At 38.1% G+C, this 19763-nt stretch overlaps 1 protein-coding gene across 10 annotated transcripts in view; it reads right to left on the reverse strand.

Moving 5' to 3' along the window:
• CCDC150 (coiled-coil domain containing 150) overlaps window positions 1-19763 on the reverse strand; it is a 91136-nt gene that overhangs the window by 46522 nt on the left and 24851 nt on the right. For 7 of the 10 annotated variants that reach the window (XM_070388818.1, XM_070388831.1, XM_070388856.1 and 4 more), the window contains exons 9-14: window positions 18914-19006; window positions 16633-16740; window positions 12554-12678; window positions 12129-12306; window positions 11497-11565; window positions 772-885 (exon numbers count right to left, since the gene is read on the reverse strand). In XM_070388818.1, the coding sequence (XP_070244919.1) occupies window positions 772-885; window positions 11497-11565; window positions 12129-12306; window positions 12554-12678; window positions 16633-16740; window positions 18914-19006 (687 nt within the window). The remainder of the gene's footprint in view (window positions 1-771; window positions 886-11496; window positions 11566-12128; window positions 12307-12553; window positions 12679-16632; window positions 16741-18913; window positions 19007-19763) is intronic. The other 3 variants (XM_070388849.1, XM_070388853.1, XM_070388838.1) reach the window with 1 other exon arrangement.

Here is a 19763-nt window from a genome sequence, read left to right on the forward strand (position 1 = left end):
ATAGGGTCGCAAAGAGTCGAACACGACTGAGAGACTGAACTGAACTGAAGTATTCAAAAGCACACAGAAAACTTACCAGCTGTTTAACAGAACAATCTCTTTAAGTCTCCTTCACCTGGCGATGCTGTAAGACTTAAATGTTTATTTGTAATGACTTCCCTGGTAGCTCAGATGGTAAAGGTCTGCCTGCAACGTGAGAGACCTGGGTTCAATCCCTGGGTAGGGAAGATCCCCTGGAGAAGGAAGTGGCAACCTACTCGAGTATTCTTGCCTGGAGAGTCCAAAGGATGGAGGAACCTGGCGGGCTACAGTCCATGGGGTCACAAAGAGTCACACAACTGAGCGACTTCACTTTCACTTTCTTTTTCATTTATTTGTAAGGCAATGACCTTGTCAAACAGCTTTAAGAAACCTAACTTACTACTAATTTCCCAACAGACAGAACTGTCAGGGGGAAAAAAATACAAGTTTCTTTCTCACAATTTATGGAAAAGAAAGTATTTTAAAATGTTAGAAATACTGGTACTTTTCATCATTACAGATCATCTGTGTAGGCAGATGTTTAACAGCTGCTTTCAATTCTCGTTCTCTTAAATCTTCTATTGCCTGAATACTGTAGGGCTCTCTGACATACTTGGCCTGCTTAGTTATTCAGGACTTGTGATAATTATCAAAATACAAACAAATGAAGAAACCCATCTCCTAATTTCTGATTTGTACAAAACTCTTTAGTCATTAATTCCTACTTTAGACTGACCTTTTTATACCCACCCAATGGTAATCAGAAGATGCGTGCTCAAGTTCTAGGGAAGCAATCTTATCTGTCAGTTGTTTATTCTTTTCCTCTAGAGTCTGCACATTGCAGGTTAATGCATTTATGTCTACCTTTGAAAAACAAAGGGAGAAAAGAAATCTATGCAGATCCAAAAATACTATCTTGTTTTTAAAATGACATTTTTAACCATAAAATAAATGGTATCTTATGAACACGTTCCCCTGCTTTTCTAGCTGTCTTTAGCAGGTGGGTTAAACCAACTGCATGGCGTGCATTTACCAGAAGTCCTTCTGGTGCTTGGTACTTATTTAAATATTAACTCAAGCATATAGATACAGATGTAAAAATAAATCCTCCAAAAAATATTAGCAAAATGAATCCGGCAATACATAAAAGGATAACAGATCAGGACTAAGTGAAGTTTATCCTGGTAATACAAAGTATGTTCAACATTCAAAATTAATTAGTATAATTCACATCAATAGACTGTAGAAGAAAAATCATATAACCATCTTAACAGATAAAAGCATTTCACAAAATTCATATGAATTTATGATAAAAACCTAGTAACCCAGAAACAAAAAGGGAATCAACTCTACCTGATAAAGTATATCTATAAAAAACCTACAATTAATACCAATATTGGTGGAAGACTGAATGTTTTCCCCTAAGACTAGGAAAAAGGCAAGGATATTTGCTCTTGCCATTTCTATTCAACATCAAACAGGAGGGCTTAGTTGGTGCAATTAGGTAAGAAAAAGTAATAAAAGGCATAGAAACTGGGGAGAAATAAAACTGTTTCTACTTACAATAGACATGATTTTCTATATTCCAAAAAAATCTACACAAAAGGTACCTGAATAAGAGTTTTAGTAAGGTTGAAGGTCACAAGGTCAAATCAGTTGCATTTCTATATATTAGAAAAGAAATTGGAAAATTTCTATTTCTTAAAAGTTCCATTTATAACATTATCAAAATCCATGAAATTTTTAGGTAAAAATCTAAAAAAAAAAAAAAATTCAATATTTGACATGCTGAAAATTATAGAACACTGACAGAATACAGAATTGAAATCTTAGCAATATTGAACCTTCTCATACAGGAACACAATATATCTCTCCATTTTATTTAGGTTTTTGACTTGTCAGTATTCTAAGTCAAAAACCTAAATAAAATGGAGAGATATATTGTGTTCCTGTATGAGAAGATTCAATATTGCTAAGATTTCAATTCTCTCTATCTCAATTTAAATTGCGTGGGGTAATTTACCAGTGTCCATTCTTTAATGGGGTCTGGACTGTGAGGCTATAAAAAATCACCCTACAAGAAATATTAAGGTATGCTCTTCAAGATGAAATAAAAGGGCATTAGATGATAACTGGAATCTACACAAAGAAATAAAGGGTACCAGCAAATGTAGCAACATGTAAGTACAACACACAGCTATTTTTGCTTGTAACTCTGTTACCTATAAATCAAAAATACACATTAAAAGAAAGATTAAGGGAATTAAAACAGTTCACAAAAAATATGTATTTAATACAAAGGAAGGCAGTAATGGAGAAACAGAGGAACAATAAAGCATATAAAACATTAAAAAATAATAAAGTGGCAGATGTAAATCCTACCTTATGGGTAATTATGTTAAATATAAATGGATTAAACACTCCAACTACAAAACACTGCTAGGCAGAAGGAATTTAAAAAAAAAAAAAAAAAAACTATGTGCTGTTTGTAAGAGACACAATTTAGATTCAAAGCCACAAATGGGTTGGAAATAAAAGGATGGAAAAAGATATACAATGTAAACAGTAACCTGAAAAGAAATGGTGTGGCTATACCAACATTAGACAAAGTAGATGTTAAAACAAAAATCTGTGTGGTAAAGGACATTATACATTTAAAAAGGGACCAATCCATTAAGAAGATAACATTTCTAATTAACACATGTCTAACAGAGCCCCAATGAAGCAAAAACAATAAAGCAAAAATTGACAGAACTGAAAGGAGAAACAACAATTCAACAGTAACAAAGACTTCAATAATAGAACAGTTAGAAGATCAATGAAAAAACAATTGATGACTTCAACTCTATAAAGCAACTGAACCTAACACATCTTTAGAACTCCTCCAGAAAACAGAATACACATTTTCCCCAAGTGTGTATGATGCATTCTCTATGATATACCAACATGTTACAACTATAAAAAAGCTCAATAAATTTGAAAGGACTGAAATTACACAAAGTATGTTTTTCAACCATAATGAAATAAAATTAAATCAATAAAAGAAGGAAATTTGGGAAATTCACACATATGGGAATTTCAACAACATATTTCTAAATAATCAACTGGGAATGAAAAAATTACAAAGGAAATTAAAGAATATTTTGAGACAAATGAAAATGAAAACATTACAAACAAAATGTATGGTATGCAGTTAAAGTGGTGCTTAGAGGGATATCTTTAGCTGTACAAACATATTTAACTCACTAAAAGTTAATTTTTGTATATGATGTTAGGTTATTGATATGAGATATTTTTCCTTTTTTAAAGACCTAAATATAAGATCAGATACTGGAAAACTCTTAGAGAAAAACAAAGGCAGAATACTATTTGACATAAATAGCAGTAATATCTTTTTCAATCCATCTTATAGAATTAAAGTGAAAAGTGAAAGTGAAGTTGCTCAGTCGTGTCCGACTCTCTGCGACCCCATGGACTGTAGCCTACCAGGCTCCTCCGTCCATGGGATTTTCCAGGCAAGAATACTGGAGTGGGTTGCCATTTCCTTCTCCAGGAGATCTTCCGGATCCAGGGTTTGAACCCAGGTCTTGCACATTGTAGGCAGACACTTTACTGTCTGAGCCACCATGGAAGTCTAGAGTAATTGAAGCTAATTATCCTCCAATGAAAATAAATTAAAAAAACAAAAATAGACAAATGGGACCTAATTAAACTCAAAACCTTTTGCATAGCAAAGGAAACCATAAACAGAAAGAAAAGAACTCAGAGAATGGGAGAAAATATTTGCAAACAATGCAACTAACAAGGGATTAGTCCTCAAAATTTACAAATAGCTCACGTGGCTCAATATCAAAAGAACAATCTAATCAAAAAATGGGCAGAAAACCTAAACAGACATTTCTTCAAAGAACACATTCAGATGGCTAAAGGGCACATGAAAAAATGCTCAACATGGCTAATAATTAGAGAAATGCAAATCAAAAATGAGATATCATCTCATACCAGTCAGAATGACCACCATCAAAGTCTACAAACAATAAAGGCTGGAGAGAGTGTGGAGGAAAGGGGACCCTCCTACACTACTGGTAGTGATGTAAATTGGTATAGCCACTATGAAGAATATCAGTTTAGTTCAGTTGCTCAGTCGTGTCTCTTTGTGACCCCATGGACTGCAGCACGCCAGGCCTCCATGCCCATCACCAACTCCCAGAGTTTACACAAACTCATGTCCATTGAGTCGGTGATGCCATCCAACCATCTCATCCTCTGTCATCCCCTTCTCCTCCCGCCTTCAATCTTTCCCAGCATCAGGGTCTTTTCAAATGAGTCTGCTCTTCGCATCAGGTGGCCAAAGTATTGGAGTTTCAGCTTCAACATCAGTCCTTCCAGTGAATATTCAGGACTGATTTCCTCCAGGATGGACTGGGTGGATCTCCTTGCAGTCCAAGGGACTCTCAAGAGTCTTCTCCAACACCACAGTTCAAAAGCATCAATAATTCGGCACTCAGCTTTCTTTACAGTCCATCTCTAACATCCATACAAGACTACTGGAAAAACCATAGCCTTGACTAGACAGACCTTTGTGGGCAATGTAATGTCTCTGCTTTTTAATATGCTGCGTAGGTTGGTCATAGCTTTTCTTCCAAGGAGCAACTGTCTTTTAATTTCATGGCTGCAGTCACCATCTACAGTGATTTTGGAGCCCCCCAAAATAAAGTTCTCACTGTTTCCATTGTTTCCTCATAGATTTTGCAATGAAGTGATGGCACCAGATGCCATGATCTTAGTTTACTGAATGTTGAGCTGTAAGCCAACTTTTTCACTCTCGTCTTTCACTTTTATCAAAAGGCTCTTTAGTTCTTGCTTTCTGCCATAAGGGTGGTGTCATCTGCATATCTGAAGTTATTGATAATTCTACTGGAAATCTTGATTCCAGCTTGTGCTTCATCTAGCCTAGCATTTTGCATGATGCACTCTGCATGTAAGTTATATAAGCAGGGTGACAATATACAGCCTTGAAGTATTCCTTTCCTGGTTAGGAACCAGTCTGTTGTTCCATGTTTAGTACTAACTGTTGCTTCTTGACCTTCACACAGATTTCTCAGGCAGATCAGGTGGTCTGGTATTCCCATTTCTTGAAGAATTTTCCAGTTTGTTGTGATCCACACAGTCAAAGGCATTAGTGTAGTTAGTAAAGCAGAAGTAGATGTTTTTCTGGAACTCTCTTGCTTTTTTGATGATCCAACTAATGTTGGCAATCTGATCTCTGGTGCCTCTGCCTTTTCTAAATCCAGCTTGAACATCTGGAAGTTTACGGTTTACGTACTGTTAAAGCCAGGCTTGGAGAATTTTGAGCATTACTTTGCTAGTGTGTGAGATGAGTACAACTGTGCGGTAGTTTGAGCATTCTTTGGCATTGCCTTTCTTTGGGATTCATCATGGGGACTGGAATACAAAAGAAGTCAAGATATACCTGGAGTAACAGGCAAGTTTGGCCTTGGAGTACAAAAGGAAGCAGGGCAAAAGTTAACAGTATTCTGCCAAGAGAATGTACTGGCCATAGCAAGCACCCTTTTTCAACAAAAGAGACCACTTTACACATGGACATCATCAAATAGTCAATACCAAAATCAGATTGATTACACTCTTTGTAGCCAAAGATGGAGTTGAAGTTGTATACAGTGTGCAAAAAGAAGACCTGGAGCTGACTATGGCTCTGATGATCAGCTCCTCATTGCAAAATTCAGGCTTAAACTAAAGAAAGCAGGGAAAACCAGTAGACCAGCCAGGAATGACTTAAATCTCTTATGAATATATAGCAGAGGTGATGAATACATTCAAAGGATTAGATCTAGTAAACGGAGTACCTGAAGAACTATGGACAGAGGTCCGAAATATTGTACAGGAGGCAGCAAACAAAACCATCCCAAAGAAAAAAAATGCAAAAAGGCAAAGTGGTTGTCTGAGGAGGATTTGGTATAATGCAGCATGTAGCATAAGCTCTCTTGGAGGAGGTCGCCATTAGCTCCACCACAGAACTGCTGAGCAGATGACCCACAAAATGCAGAACAATTACACCAAGGAAATTCTTGTACTGTTAAGAAAGTTCTAGGACCCACAGCAGATTTCCCAACCTGGGGATCCGGCAAAGGGACTGAGAACCCCTGGGAAATTTGACTTTGGTGGCCAGTGGGAGACTGAACCAGACTTGCCAGTGAGGGTCCAGGAGTCTCTGGTGGAGGCACTGGTCCAGTTTTGCCTGAGGGCAAATAACAGGGAGGGAACACAGCCACATCCATCAACAAAAAATTGGATTAAAGATTTACTGAGCATGATCCCACTCACCAGAACAAGATCCACTTTCCCCCACAGTCAGTCTCCCCAATCCAGAAGCTTCCATAAGCCTCTTACCCTTATTCATCAGAGGGCAGATAGAATGAAAACCACAATCACAGAAAACTAATGAAACTTAAATTGAAGGAAGTGGGAAAAACCACTAGACCATTCAGGTATGACCTAAATCAAATCCCTTATGATTATACAGTGGAAGTGAGAAACAGATTTAGGGGACTAGATCTGATAGACAGAGTGCCTGATCAACTATGGACAGAGATTCGTGACATTATACAGTAGACAGGGAGCAAGACCATCCCCAAGAAAAAGAAATGCAAAAAAGCAAAATGGCTGTCTGAGGAGGCCATATAAAAAGCTGAGAAAAGAAGAGAAGTGAAAAGCAAAGGAGTAAACATATACCATTTGAATGCAGAGTTCCAAAGAATAGCAAGGGGAGGTAAGAAAGTTTTCCTCAGTGATCAGTACAAAGAAATAGAAGAAAATAATAGAAAAGGAAAGACTAGAGATCTCTTCAAGAAAATTAGAGATACCAAGGGAACATTTCATGCAAACATGGGCTCAATAAAGGACAGAAATGGTATGGACCTAACAGAAGCAGAAGACATTAAGAAGAGGTGGCAAGAATACACAGAAGAACTGTACAAAAAACATCTTCATGACCCAGATAATCACGATGGTGTGATCACTCAGCTAGAGCCAGACATCCTGGAATGCAAAGTCAAGTGGGTCTTAGGAAGCATCACTACGAACAAAGCAAGTGGAGGTGATGGAATTCCAGTTGAGCTATTTCAAATCCTAAAAGATGATGCTGTGAGAGTGCTGCACTCAATATGCCAGCAACTTCGGAAAACTCAGCAGTGGCCATGGGACTGGAAAAGGTCAGTTTTCATTCCAATCCCAAAGAAAGGCAATGCCAAAGAATGTTCAAACTACAGCACAATTGCACTCATCTCACACGTTAACAAAGTAATGCTCAAAATTCTCCAAGCCAGGCTTCAGCAATACGTGGACTGTGAACTTCCAGATGTTCAAGCTGGTTTTAGAAAAGGCAGAGGAACCAGAGATCAAATTGTCAACACCCGTTGGATCATCAAAAAAGCAAGAGAGTTCCAGAAAAACATCTATTTCTGCTTTCTTGCCTACGCCAATGCCTTTGACTGTGTGGATTACAACAAACTGGAAAATTCTTCAAGAGATGGGGATATATCAAACCACCTGACCTGCCTCTTGAGAAATCTGTATGCAGGTCAGGAAGCAACAGTTAGAACTGGACATGGAACAACAGACTGGTTCCAAATAGGAAAAGGAGTATGTCAAAGCTGTATATTATCACCCTGCTTACTTAACTTATATGCAGAGTACATCAAGAGAATCGCTGGGCTGGATGAAGCACAAGCTGGAATCAAGATTGCCAGGAGAAATATCAATAACCTCAGATATGCAGATGACACCACCCTCATGGCAGAAAGTGAAGAAGAACTAAAGAACCTCTTGATGAAAGTGAAAGAGGAGAGTGAAAAAGTTGGCTTACAGCTCAACATTCAGTAAACTAAGATCATGGCATCCAGCCCCATCACTTCATGGCAAATGGATGGGGAAACAATGAAAACAGTGACAGACTTTATTTTTCTGGGCTCCAAAATCACGGTAGATGGTGACTGCAGCCATGAAATTAAAAAGACACTTCCTCCTTGGAAGGAAAGTTATGACCAACCTACACAGCATATTAAAAAGCAGAGACATTACTTTGCCCACAAGGGCCTTCTAGTCATGGCTATGGTTTTTTCAATAGTCATATATGGATATGAGAGATGGACTGTAAAGAAAGCTGAGCACCAAAGAATTGATACTTTTGAACTGTGGTGTTGGAGAAGACTCTTGAGAGTCCCTTGGACTGCAAGGAGATCCAAACAGTCCATCCTAAAGGAGATCAGTCCTGGGTGTTCATTGGAAGGACTGATGCTGAAGCTGAAACTCCAATACTTTGGCCACCTGATGCGAAGAGCTGACTCATTTGGAAAGACCCTGATTCTGGGAAAGATCGAGGGCAGGTGGAGAAGGGGATGACAGAGGATGAGATGGTTGGATGGCATCACTGACTCAATGGACAAGTGTTTGAGTAGACTCTGGGAGTTGGTGATGGACAGGGAGGGCTGGCGTGCTGCAGTCCATGGGGTTGCTAAGAGCTGGACATAACTGAGCAACTAAACTGAACTGAAATGAACCAAACTGATCACATGGATCACAGCCTTGTCTAACTCAAAGAAACTACGAGCCATGACGTGGAGGGCCACCCGAGACAGACAGGTCATGGCGGAGAGGTCTGACAGAATGTGGTCCACTGGAGAAGGGAATGGCAAACCACTTCAGTATTCTTGCCTTGAGAACCCCATGAACAGTATGAAAAGGGAAAAAGATAGGACACTGCAAGATGAACTCCCCAGGTTGGTAGGTGCCCAATATGCTACTGGAGAAAAATAGCTCCAGAAAGAATGAAGAGAAGAAGACAAAGTGAAAAGAATGCCCAGCTGTGGATGTGATGAGTGACAGAAGTCAAGTCTGATGCTGTGAAGAACAATATTGCATAGGAACCTAGAATGTTAAGTCCACAAATCAAGGTAAAGTAGAAGTGGTCAAACAGGAGACAGCAAGAGTGAACATCAACATTTTAGCAATCAGTGAACTAAAATGGACCTGAATGGCGAATTTAATTCAAAGACCATTATATCTACTACTGTGGGCAAGAATTTCTTAGAAGAAATGGAGTAGCTCTCATAGTCAACAAAAGAGTCCAAAATGCAGTACTTGGGTGCAATCTTAAAAATGACAGAATGATCTCTCTGCATTTCCAAGGAAAGCCATTCAATATCACAGTAATCCCAGTTGATGCCCCAAGCACTAATGCGGAGAAGCTGAAGTTGAATGGTTCTATGAAGACCTATCAGATCAGATCAGATCAGTCGCTCAGTTGTGTCCGACTCTTTGCAACCCCATGAATTGCAGCATGCCAGGCCTCTTACCTGAAACCTGTAATTGGGCCAAGAAGCAATAGCTAGAACCCTATATGGAACAACTGACTTGTTCAGGATTGAGAAACGAATACAACAAAGCTATTTATTGTCACCCTGTCTATTTAACTTATATACGGAGCACATCATATATAAGTTATGACAGGCTGGATGAGTTACAAGCAGGAATCAAGGTTGCTGGGAGAAATATCAACAACCTCAGATATGTGGATGATACCACTCTAATGACAGAAAGTGAAGGAAAACTAATGAGCCTCTTGATTAGGGTGAAGGAGGAGAGTGAAAAAGCTGGCTTGAACCGTGGTGCTGGAAAAGACTCTTGAAGAGTCCCTTTGGACATCAAGGAGATCAAACCAGTCAATCTTAAAGGAAATCAACCCTGAATATTCTTTGGAAGGACTGATGCTGAAGCTCTAATACTTTGGCCACCTGATGCCAACAGCTGACTCATTGGAAAATACTCTAATACTGGGAAAGATTGAAGGCAGAAGGAGAATAGGACCACAGAGGATGAGATGGTTGGATGGCATCACCGATTCAATGGACATGAACTTGGGCAATCTCCAGGAGATGGTGAGAGACAGGGAAGCCTGGCGTGCTGCAGGCCATGGAGTTGTGAAGAGTTGGACACAACTTGCTGGCTGAACAACAGCAAACAAGCAAGTATAATATCTTTCAGCCCCATGAACATATACTTAGTCTACATTAAGACAAATGAAATCAGACAAACAAAATAATAATGTTATGTTGTAATCATAAATAGCCATTCATCACAGCCATGAAATATTTACTAGAATTTTAAAGCAAAAAGTATTAATTAATTAACAGTATCCACCAGTTTTCCAAATTTTAAAAAGCATACTGAGGCCACATTGACACCAGCAAAATCCCAGCCACTGGAAGTCAGCTTTATTTAAAGACCTTTTGGGTGGACTGTTTTCGAATCACTGGACATGAGTGAGTAAACCACAGAAGGTATTGCCAGCTTGGTGAACTGTCTTGGAGCTCCAGTACAGAATTTAGCTTTTTTTCTCTCTGTAGTTCTTAAACTAAAAGTTCACATAGATAGGTCTTCCCTGGTGGCTCAGTGGTCAAGAATCCACCTGCCAATGTGGGAGACACAGGTTCAGTCTCCAATATGTGAAGATCCCACATACTGCAGAGCAACTAAGCCCATGTTCCACAACTACTGAACCTGTGCTGTAGAGCTCGGGAACCATACCTACCAAAGCCTGTGTGCCCAGAGCCTGTGCTCTGCAGTAAGAGAAGCCACTGCAATGGAAGCCCATGCACCCAGCTAGAGAGTAGCCTCCACTCAACCACAACTTGAGAAAAGCCTGCACAGCAACGAAGACCCAGCATGGCCAAAGATAAATAAAAATTAGTTTTTTAAAAAGTTTACATATATGGTAGATAACATGAATACTATTTAGTTGAGCCAGAAGCCGAACAGTCAAGGCTTGATGACTGTATCTGACACCTGTTGCTAGTTTTATTGAGTAGGGCGGCCTAATAGTCCCGGGTGCTCCAGATATACTCCAGATGACAACGCTACATAATCCCTACTCTCTTTAAATTCTGAAATGCAAATAGGAATGTTTTAAAGTTGTTTGGTCTTTTTTTTTGCTCTATTTCAATAAGGATTGTATTCATTTCTCTGGCCATTCTACCTTAATAGAACCTAGAAAGAGGTATCTCACAAAACTGCAAGAACTAATAAGCCTAAATTAGCTTTATTTAATTTTTTAAGAAAAGCACTGTCAGCAATCATCCCTCTGCTTCCCACAGGCCCATGAGCTCAGTCTTGGGAGTCTTCCTAGCTAAACTGCTTGGTGAACACTAGGGTCAGAGGCAGTGATGACTCACTGGCAAACACAAGATGCTCAACAAGCAAACCTTTCCCAGAAGCAGCCTTATGCTGAAGTGACTAAAGTGCTCTGAGGGCATCCAGCTTCGTAGCTTCTCTACTCCCCCTACATTTTGCTATTCAACAATATAACCTGTCTCCTCACTAAGATAAGCTGATACAGCAGGCAGCAGTACAGAAGGAAATAAAACATAATGACACAAAAAGAAAGAAAACGTGCAATACCTTGTTTTTAGCTAATTCTTTTTCCAAGTTGCATTTTTCTTCTGCTACTTCTTTCTCTGTTTTATTAACCTGCCCAAGAAGCGAGGGGAAAAAGGAAACCAGTCTTTTAAAAACAGTTGACAGGCTCTACTATAGCAGACACACCCTGCATGTGAGTTAATACCTACACTGCAGAGATAGCACATCCTCTCAGAAAAGGGGCCACTCAGGGAGTCTCTGAGGCAGAGCAGACTTCACAAATAGCCCTGAAATTAGAAAGACACGTCTGCATGTCAGACTCTGCTGGCTCCTTCCTAACTAGGAAGACAGGGCTGTTTTCCCTTACACTGTTTCTGCTACACTGTCCCACTCCCACTGGGCAAAACTGATTTTTAAAATCTGACCCCTTAACTAACATGAGGATGTGTGAATGGTTAGTTAACTTTCACTAATGCTATGTAAGGGTACTATTTGGCACAGACTACTCACATGGCTAAAAGACATAGATTACCCACCCAAAGACTTCTTTCATGGGTAACTCAGACAAACTCCATCTGGGTTGTATTTCTTTTCTTGTCTTTTGCACTTAAAATACAATTTTAAAACAAGACCACCGCCCACAACCAGGAGGTAACAAACCTGCCTCCACCCACCTCTTTCTGAAGTCTGTCTTTCTCCTCTAGCAGAGACTTCTTCTCTTGCGTTGATGCTTCCAGGTCACCTCGCAATCTTGCAATAGTGGATTCTAGCAGCTCTTTCTGGACTGTTGCCCTCTTCTCAGCCTCTTGTGCTTTCTGGATACATTGGTTATGCTCAAGGATTAAATGGTCCCTGCAGGAAGAGAACAAGGAAATATGAAAGCTAAATGAGAGCTCTTCTTTATGACTAAATGTTCTTACAGAACGTATCTCCTGCCTGAGAGCAATTACCAAAATGTTCTAACAAAATTAGTTCTGTGAAAGCAGTGTCTTTATTTTTGTGGCTGGCCCAGCAAATGCAGAATCAAAACTTTTGCATTAAAGATATGAAATACAAGTGCAAAAGCAAAAAATGCAAAAGTTGCCTACAATTTACTTACAGATGCACTTGGAGTTGTGTTTTTTCATTCTGAACAGTCTGTAGCTCACTTGTGATACTGGCATGGGCTGCATCCAGCAGTAAGTTTTGTTCTTGAAATGTCTGTGTCATCCTTTTCTGCTCCTCCTGTTAGAAGTAATATTAAAAGCTGAGATGCCAGAAGTTACTTGATAGGATATTATTCTAAATAACTAATCAAAGCTACTGATACTTACAAAAGTAAAATCTAATTTATATAAATAAAACCTCTTTTTGAAAGAATTTATCTTAATGTCCAGCTTTCTCTTTGTCCCTACCCTGACTTGACCACAATTTTATCACTTTACAGCTCTTCTCGCCAACAATCAAGGTGCATCATTTACCTAGCTTGCTGCAAAATTTTATGACTCCTAACATGAACAAATTTTCAGATATAGAACTATATTAGGTATATTTTGGTAATTTAAAATTTCAACATGGTACTATACTTTAAAAAGTAAGACAATATCAATGTATATAAAGTAAAAAAATTCTTCCACCTCTAACTCCTCCACACCTCTTCCAAATAATTCCACTCTCCAAGGACAATCATGTTTCACAGTTTAAATTCTTTTGACAGTATCTGAAACTGTGCTCAGATACTGTGAGAGCAGAAGTCTGTAACTGTTTTGCACAATTAATTTTTCTCTGGCTTACCATTTTTATGCATACTCCCTCTATCCACAATTTATAAAGCTTTTGTAAATATAGTACATGCTAAGAATTACTTTTGTAAACATACTTTAAAATACATTGTTTTGAACAATATTGATTACAAGGCAAATCCTCACACCTTCATACTTGATAAAACGGGATCTCACTTGTGTCATATTCCAAGGTTTTAAAATGTTTATTAAAGTGTTATGTATATAAGTCACATTATTCAGTCTACTAAGTGGTAAATTTCATGAAAGTAGGGATTTGTCTTGTTCACTACCATAATTCTATCCAGATCTAGTATCATAACAATACTTACATGGGGTAAACACACAATGTTTGAAATAATGAAAAATATTTATTGAGTATCTGTTAGATGCAAAATACGCTTAGACTAGAGATCTCTTTAAAAAAATTAGAGACACCAAGGGAACATTTCATGCAAACATGGGCACAATTTTATGGACAGAAATGGTATGGAACTAACAGAAGCAGAAGATACTAAGAAGAGGTGGCAAAAATACACAGAAGAACTATACAAAAAGGATCTTCATGACCTAGATAGCCACGATGGTGTGATCACTCACCTAGATCCAGAAATCCTGTAATGCAAAGTCAAGTGGGTCTTAGGAAGTATCACTACAAACAAAGCTAGTGCAAGTAATGGAATTCCAGTTGAGCTATTTCAAATCCTAAAAGATGATGCTGTGAAAGGGCTGCACTCAATATGCCAGCAAATTTGGAAAACTCAGCAGTGGCCACAGGACTGGAAAAGGTCAGTTTTCATTCCAATCCCAAAGAAAGGCAATGCCAAAGAACGCTCAAACTACCACACAATTGTACTCATCTCACACGCTACTAAAGTAATGCTGAAAATCCTCCAAGCCAGGCTTCAACAGTACATGAACCGTGAACTTCCAGATGTTCAAGCTGGTTTTAGAAAAGGCAGAGGAACCAGAGATCAAATTGCCAACAACCGCTGGATCATGGAAAAAGCAAGAGAGTTCCAGAAAAACATCTACTTCTGCCTTTATTGACTACACCAAAGCCTTTAACTGTGTGGATCACAACAAATGGTGGAAAACTCTGAAAGAGATGGGAATACCAGACCACCTGACCTGCCTCCTGAGAAATCTGTGTGAAAGTCAAGAAGCAACAGTTAGAACTGGACATAGAACAACAGACTGGTTCCAACTGGGAAAGGAATTTGTCAAGGTTGTATACTGTCACCCTGCTTATTTATACACCCTGCAGAGTATATCACATGAAATGCTTGCCTGGATGAAGCACAAGTGGGAATCAAGATTGCCGTGAGAAATGTCAATAACCTCAGAGACACCACCCTTATGGCAGAAAGCGAAGAACTAAAGAGCCTCTTGATGAAAGCGAAAGAGGAGAGTGGAAAAAGACGGCTTAAAACTCAACATTCAGAAGACTAAGATCATGGCATTCGGTCCCATGACTTCACCGCAAATTCATGTGGAAACAGTGAGTTTATTTTTGGGGGCTCCAAAATCACTGCAGATGGTGACTGCAGCCATGAAATTAAAAGATGCTTGCTCCTTGGAAGGAAAGTTATGACCAACCTAAGCAGCAATAGTAAAAAGCAGAGACATTACACTGCCGACAAAGGTCCATCTAGTCAAAGCTATGTTTTTTCCAGTGGTCATGTATGGATGTGAGAGTTGGACTATATAGAGAGCTGAGCACCGAAAGAATTGATGCTTTTGAACTGTGGTGTTCGAGAAGACTCTTGAGAGTCCCTTGGACTGCAAGGAGATCCAACCAGTCAATCTTAAAGGAAATCAGTCCTGAATATTCATTGGAAGCCCTGATGCTGAAACTTCACTACTTTGGCCACCTGATGTGAAGAGCAGACTCATTTGAAAAGACCCTGATGCCGGGAAAGATTGAAGGTGGGAGGAGAAGGGGACAACAGAGGATGAGATGGTTGGATGGCATCACCAACTCAATGGACATGAGTTTGAATAAGCTCCAGGAGTTGGTGATGGACAGGGACGCCTGGTGTGCTGCATGGGGTCACAAAGAGTTGGATATGACTGAGCGACTGAACTGAACTGAGCATGGCCCTGCTCACCAGAGCAAGACGCAGTCCCTCCTATCATAAAGCTTAACAAGCCTCTTAGCCTCCTCCATCAGAGGGCAGACTGAAGAAGCAAGAAGAACCACAAGCCCACATCAGGTAGAACAAAATTCGTATTACAGAAAGTTAATCAGGATGAAAAGCAGAAAGTTCCGTTCCAGATGAAGGGACAAGATAAAATGGCAGAAAAAACAAATAAATAAAATGGAGATAGGCAACCTTCCAGAAAAACAATTGAGAACAATGATAGTGATGATGATCTAGGATATCAGGAAAACAATGGAGAAGATGCAAGAAATGTTCAGTAAAGACCTAAAAGAACTAAAGAACAGACAAACAGAGATGAAAACATACTAGACGGAATCAATAGCAGAATAACAGGCAGAAGAATGGATAAATGACTTGGAGGATAGAATGGTGGAAATCAGTGCTGCAGAACACAATATAGAAAAAGAATAAAAAAAAAAAAAAAAAAAGACAGCCTAAGAGACCTCTGGGACAACATTAAATGCTCTCTATCACCAACAGAGAGAGAAAAGACATGAGAAAATACTTGAAGCAAAAACAGCTAAAATCTTTCCTAACATGTGAAAGGAAATAGTCAATCAAGTCCAGGAAGCACAGAGAGTCCCCATCAGGATAAACACAGGGAGGAACATACCAAGACACATAGTAATCAAACTGACAAAAATTTAAGACAAAGATAAAATATTAGAAATAACAAGGGAAAAACAACAAACAACATACAAGGGAACACCCATCAAATTATCAGCTGATTTCTCAACAGGAACCCTACAAGCCAGAAAGGAATGCCACAATATGTTTAAAGTCATGAAAAGGAAGAATGTACAACCAAGGATACTCCACCCAGCAAGACTCTCAGATTTGATGGAGAAACCAAAAGCTTTCCAGACAAGCAAACGTTAAGAGAATTCAGCGCTACCAAGCTAGCTTTACAACACATGCTAAAGGAACTTCTCCAGGCAGGAAACACAAGACAAGGAAAAGATCTACAGAAAATAAGCCCCAAACAATTGAGAAAATAGTAACAGGATCATACACATAGATAATTACCTTCAATGTAAATTGATTAAATGCACTAACCAAAGGACACTGGGTGGAAGAAAACATGTGCACATAACTCTGTTTGACTCCCCCAAATTGTATGTAATTATTTTATATTGTTAGGTTAATCATGCTTCCATTATGGCTTGCAATTGTTATTACATTTTTTATCTGGCTATTGATTACGGAAACTAATAAGCATCTTTTACTATTGTGAAAAAAATAAAAATAAATACCTGCAGAATGGCTTGGTGGTCAGCAATGATTCTGGTATTTTCCATTTTAACAGTCTGAAGCATGCTGCTCAATTCTGAACACTTTCTGGTCAGCTGGTCATTCAAAATCTAAGACAACATATATAGGAAATCACAGATCTCTCCAATAAATAATTCTTTTTACTTACACATCATTATTTTTAACAATTACATAGTATTTCATAGTATTATTTCACCATATATGTGAACTTTATTTAACCCAATGGATATTTAATTATAAAATACTTTCAAATATTTGGAATCACCATCCTAAATAATTCTAAATTAAAAAGACAAATTTGTTGATTTGGTAGAACAACTGAAGCATTTGGCAGTTTACCAATCTTTTGTTCTTTTGCATTTTGCATGCTGGTCAATCAGAGCAAGATATGTACAGAATGGTATTTACAATGTAGATGCATGGTCAATGCTATACAAATCCATTCCCAAAATTGGATGATGAGTTTTTAGAACTGTTTAGCTGATAACACAAAATAGCTAAGCTCCTTCATCACCAATTACAGTATTCAAAAAAGCAAAATACAGATGACTGTACCATTTCACAGGATTAATCTTCCAAAATGAAACAGAAGTCTTTTGTGCAACATATCTATTAAACATGTAGTTGGTTTATAATTCTTTTTCCTTTTGGTATTTTTAAATTTGTATTCCTATGGAAAATATCTATCTTAATTCTCAGTTATTTTTGAAAACTATATTTGGTAAGGATCTTATGTTTTAATATACAAGTTCTTTAAGGATTGGGCAAATAACTCTGAAGAATTAATAGAAAAAACCTTCAAAAATTAGTAACAAGAAAGGACAGCTAGATGAAAGACTATGTGGACAGCATCATAAGTAGTGTGTATAGCAAAGTAGATAGAAATACATTAAGGAACATTTTAAAGTTATAACCAGACATACAAACTATTCATTGAGGAACACTTGAGAGGTGAGACAGAGGAGAACTGTTGCTCTTTGAAAAGAAATAACTAATATTCTTTAACTCTTAGATTGCTGGGCTCAAATTCCAACTGTGTCACATATTAGTTATATTATTAAACCTCTCTGTATTTCACCTTTCTTACCTTTAAAATGAGAAAAAAGTTTCTGTAGTAGTGCTATTGAGAGAACTACAATTTGTTAGTAACAGTGTACAGTATGGGTTGGGTAAATCTTAACCATCATTTATAGTAAGAGTAGTAATAGAGAGCTGGAGCATAAAGAAGGCTAAGCACCTAAGAATTGATGGTTTTAAACTGTGGTTCTGAAGAAGACTCTTGACAGTCCCTTGGACAGCAAGATCAAACCAGTCAATCCTAAAGGAAACCAGCCCTGAATAGTCACTGGAAGGACTGATGCTGAGGCTGAAGCTCCAATATTGTGGCCACCTGGTGGAAAGAGCCCACTCATTGGAAACGACCCTGATGCTGGGAAAGATTGAGGGCAGAAGAAAAAGGGGATGCCAGAGGATGAGATGGTTGAATGGCATCACTGACTCAACGGACATGAGTTTGAGCAAGTTTACAGGAGATAGTGAAGGACAGGGAAGCCTGGGGTGCTGCAGTCCATGGGGTCACAAAGAGTCAGAGATGACTTTGTGACTGAACTCATTAGTAGTTACTGTTATCACTTTTACGAAAGGACACATTTTGTATTTTCTTTATCATAAAGAGCATAGCAACACTATGATCCTAACACTGAAACATCAAATTGTACTAACAAAAAGTTCTTTCAATTGATCAACACTATTTCATTGAGCCCTATGAGAAATAACACGGTTTCCTGTATAGGTGGTGACTCCTCTCTACACACATGCATATACACAAAACATTAGCTGAATTTGGGGACCACCATTCCACATTAAATGATTTCATACACCTCCAATATCAGCAATTATTTATTAGGTTCTTACTGTGCTTTGACAAAGAAGACACAAAGAAAGAATAAGACATAGCCCTTGGCACTGAACTGCTTAGAAGTTCAACGGGGGAAATAAAAGGTATATATTTAATGAGTAAATTAGCACACAAAGTATAGACTAGTGAATGACATAACAGTGTATCTCAGATACCTACGTATCACAGGAATTTAGAGATGGGAATTGGAGTTAATCTGATGATGCTTCATAAATGAAACAAATCTTAAGGAAATAAAAATTTTAGATGATGGCAATGGTATGAATTTATGTAACCAGGATTATTCTTGGTTACTTAATTGAACAAAATTACCGTCTAAACATTAGAGAAATGGGAAGATTTACCTGTGCTTTTTCTGATGCTTCATGAAGAGATACTATTTCAGACCTCAAATATGCATTTCCTTCATGTTCCTTATTGAAAGACATCTGTATATTCTATAGGGAAAAAAAAATTTCTCATTTTCTATGTGTAAGAGTTATTACATACACCTCTATCAAAATACCCGTTCTGTACTGTGGCCAGTACCAGTTCAAGTTCTAATGATACACATAGAAAAGGACTTTTTTAAGATTTTGGTATCTTCAATTCCCAAATGTCTATTTATAAGTTATCAAAAATATTTATTAAAAATATTTTCATACTGGGATTCCAATTAGAAAGAATTTGCTTAGAAATCTGAATTAAAGAAAACAAACCTTGGTATTTACCTAGTATTCATATGTCAAGAAAACTACACTAAGATGAAATATTTGTTAATTACATATACATTTCTTCCAAGTAGCAGTAACATCTTATTATTTCAAAGAAACAGATGCAAGGATCTTTTCAAATTATAAGTAGGGGAAGATATTTTCATCAAGGAATACCTGTGGAGCAGAAGAAAGTGCCTTCATTCTGTGAAAAAAATGTTCCCTTTCAGATGAGGGAGGGTGACAGGGATGTGAGTTGTGGGATGGTCTACCTAACCAGTACTTAAGTCTAATGGGGATGAACAAAGTCTAAGTCCTCTTCCTTCACTTTTCTAGTTTTCCAGAAGAAGCATCAAGTAAACATCATATAACATCTACACCATGAGACTGATTTAGAAATATTTTAAGATATAAAGGTAGTAACATTTATTTCTATCTTTTATATTTTATTGTAGTAGAATACACATAACAAAATTTATCATTTTAACCACTTTTAAAATCT

Source organism: Bos mutus, chromosome 2 (genome assembly GCF_027580195.1).
Source record: "Bos mutus isolate GX-2022 chromosome 2, NWIPB_WYAK_1.1, whole genome shotgun sequence".
NCBI lineage: Eukaryota > Metazoa > Chordata > Mammalia > Artiodactyla > Bovidae > Bos > Bos mutus.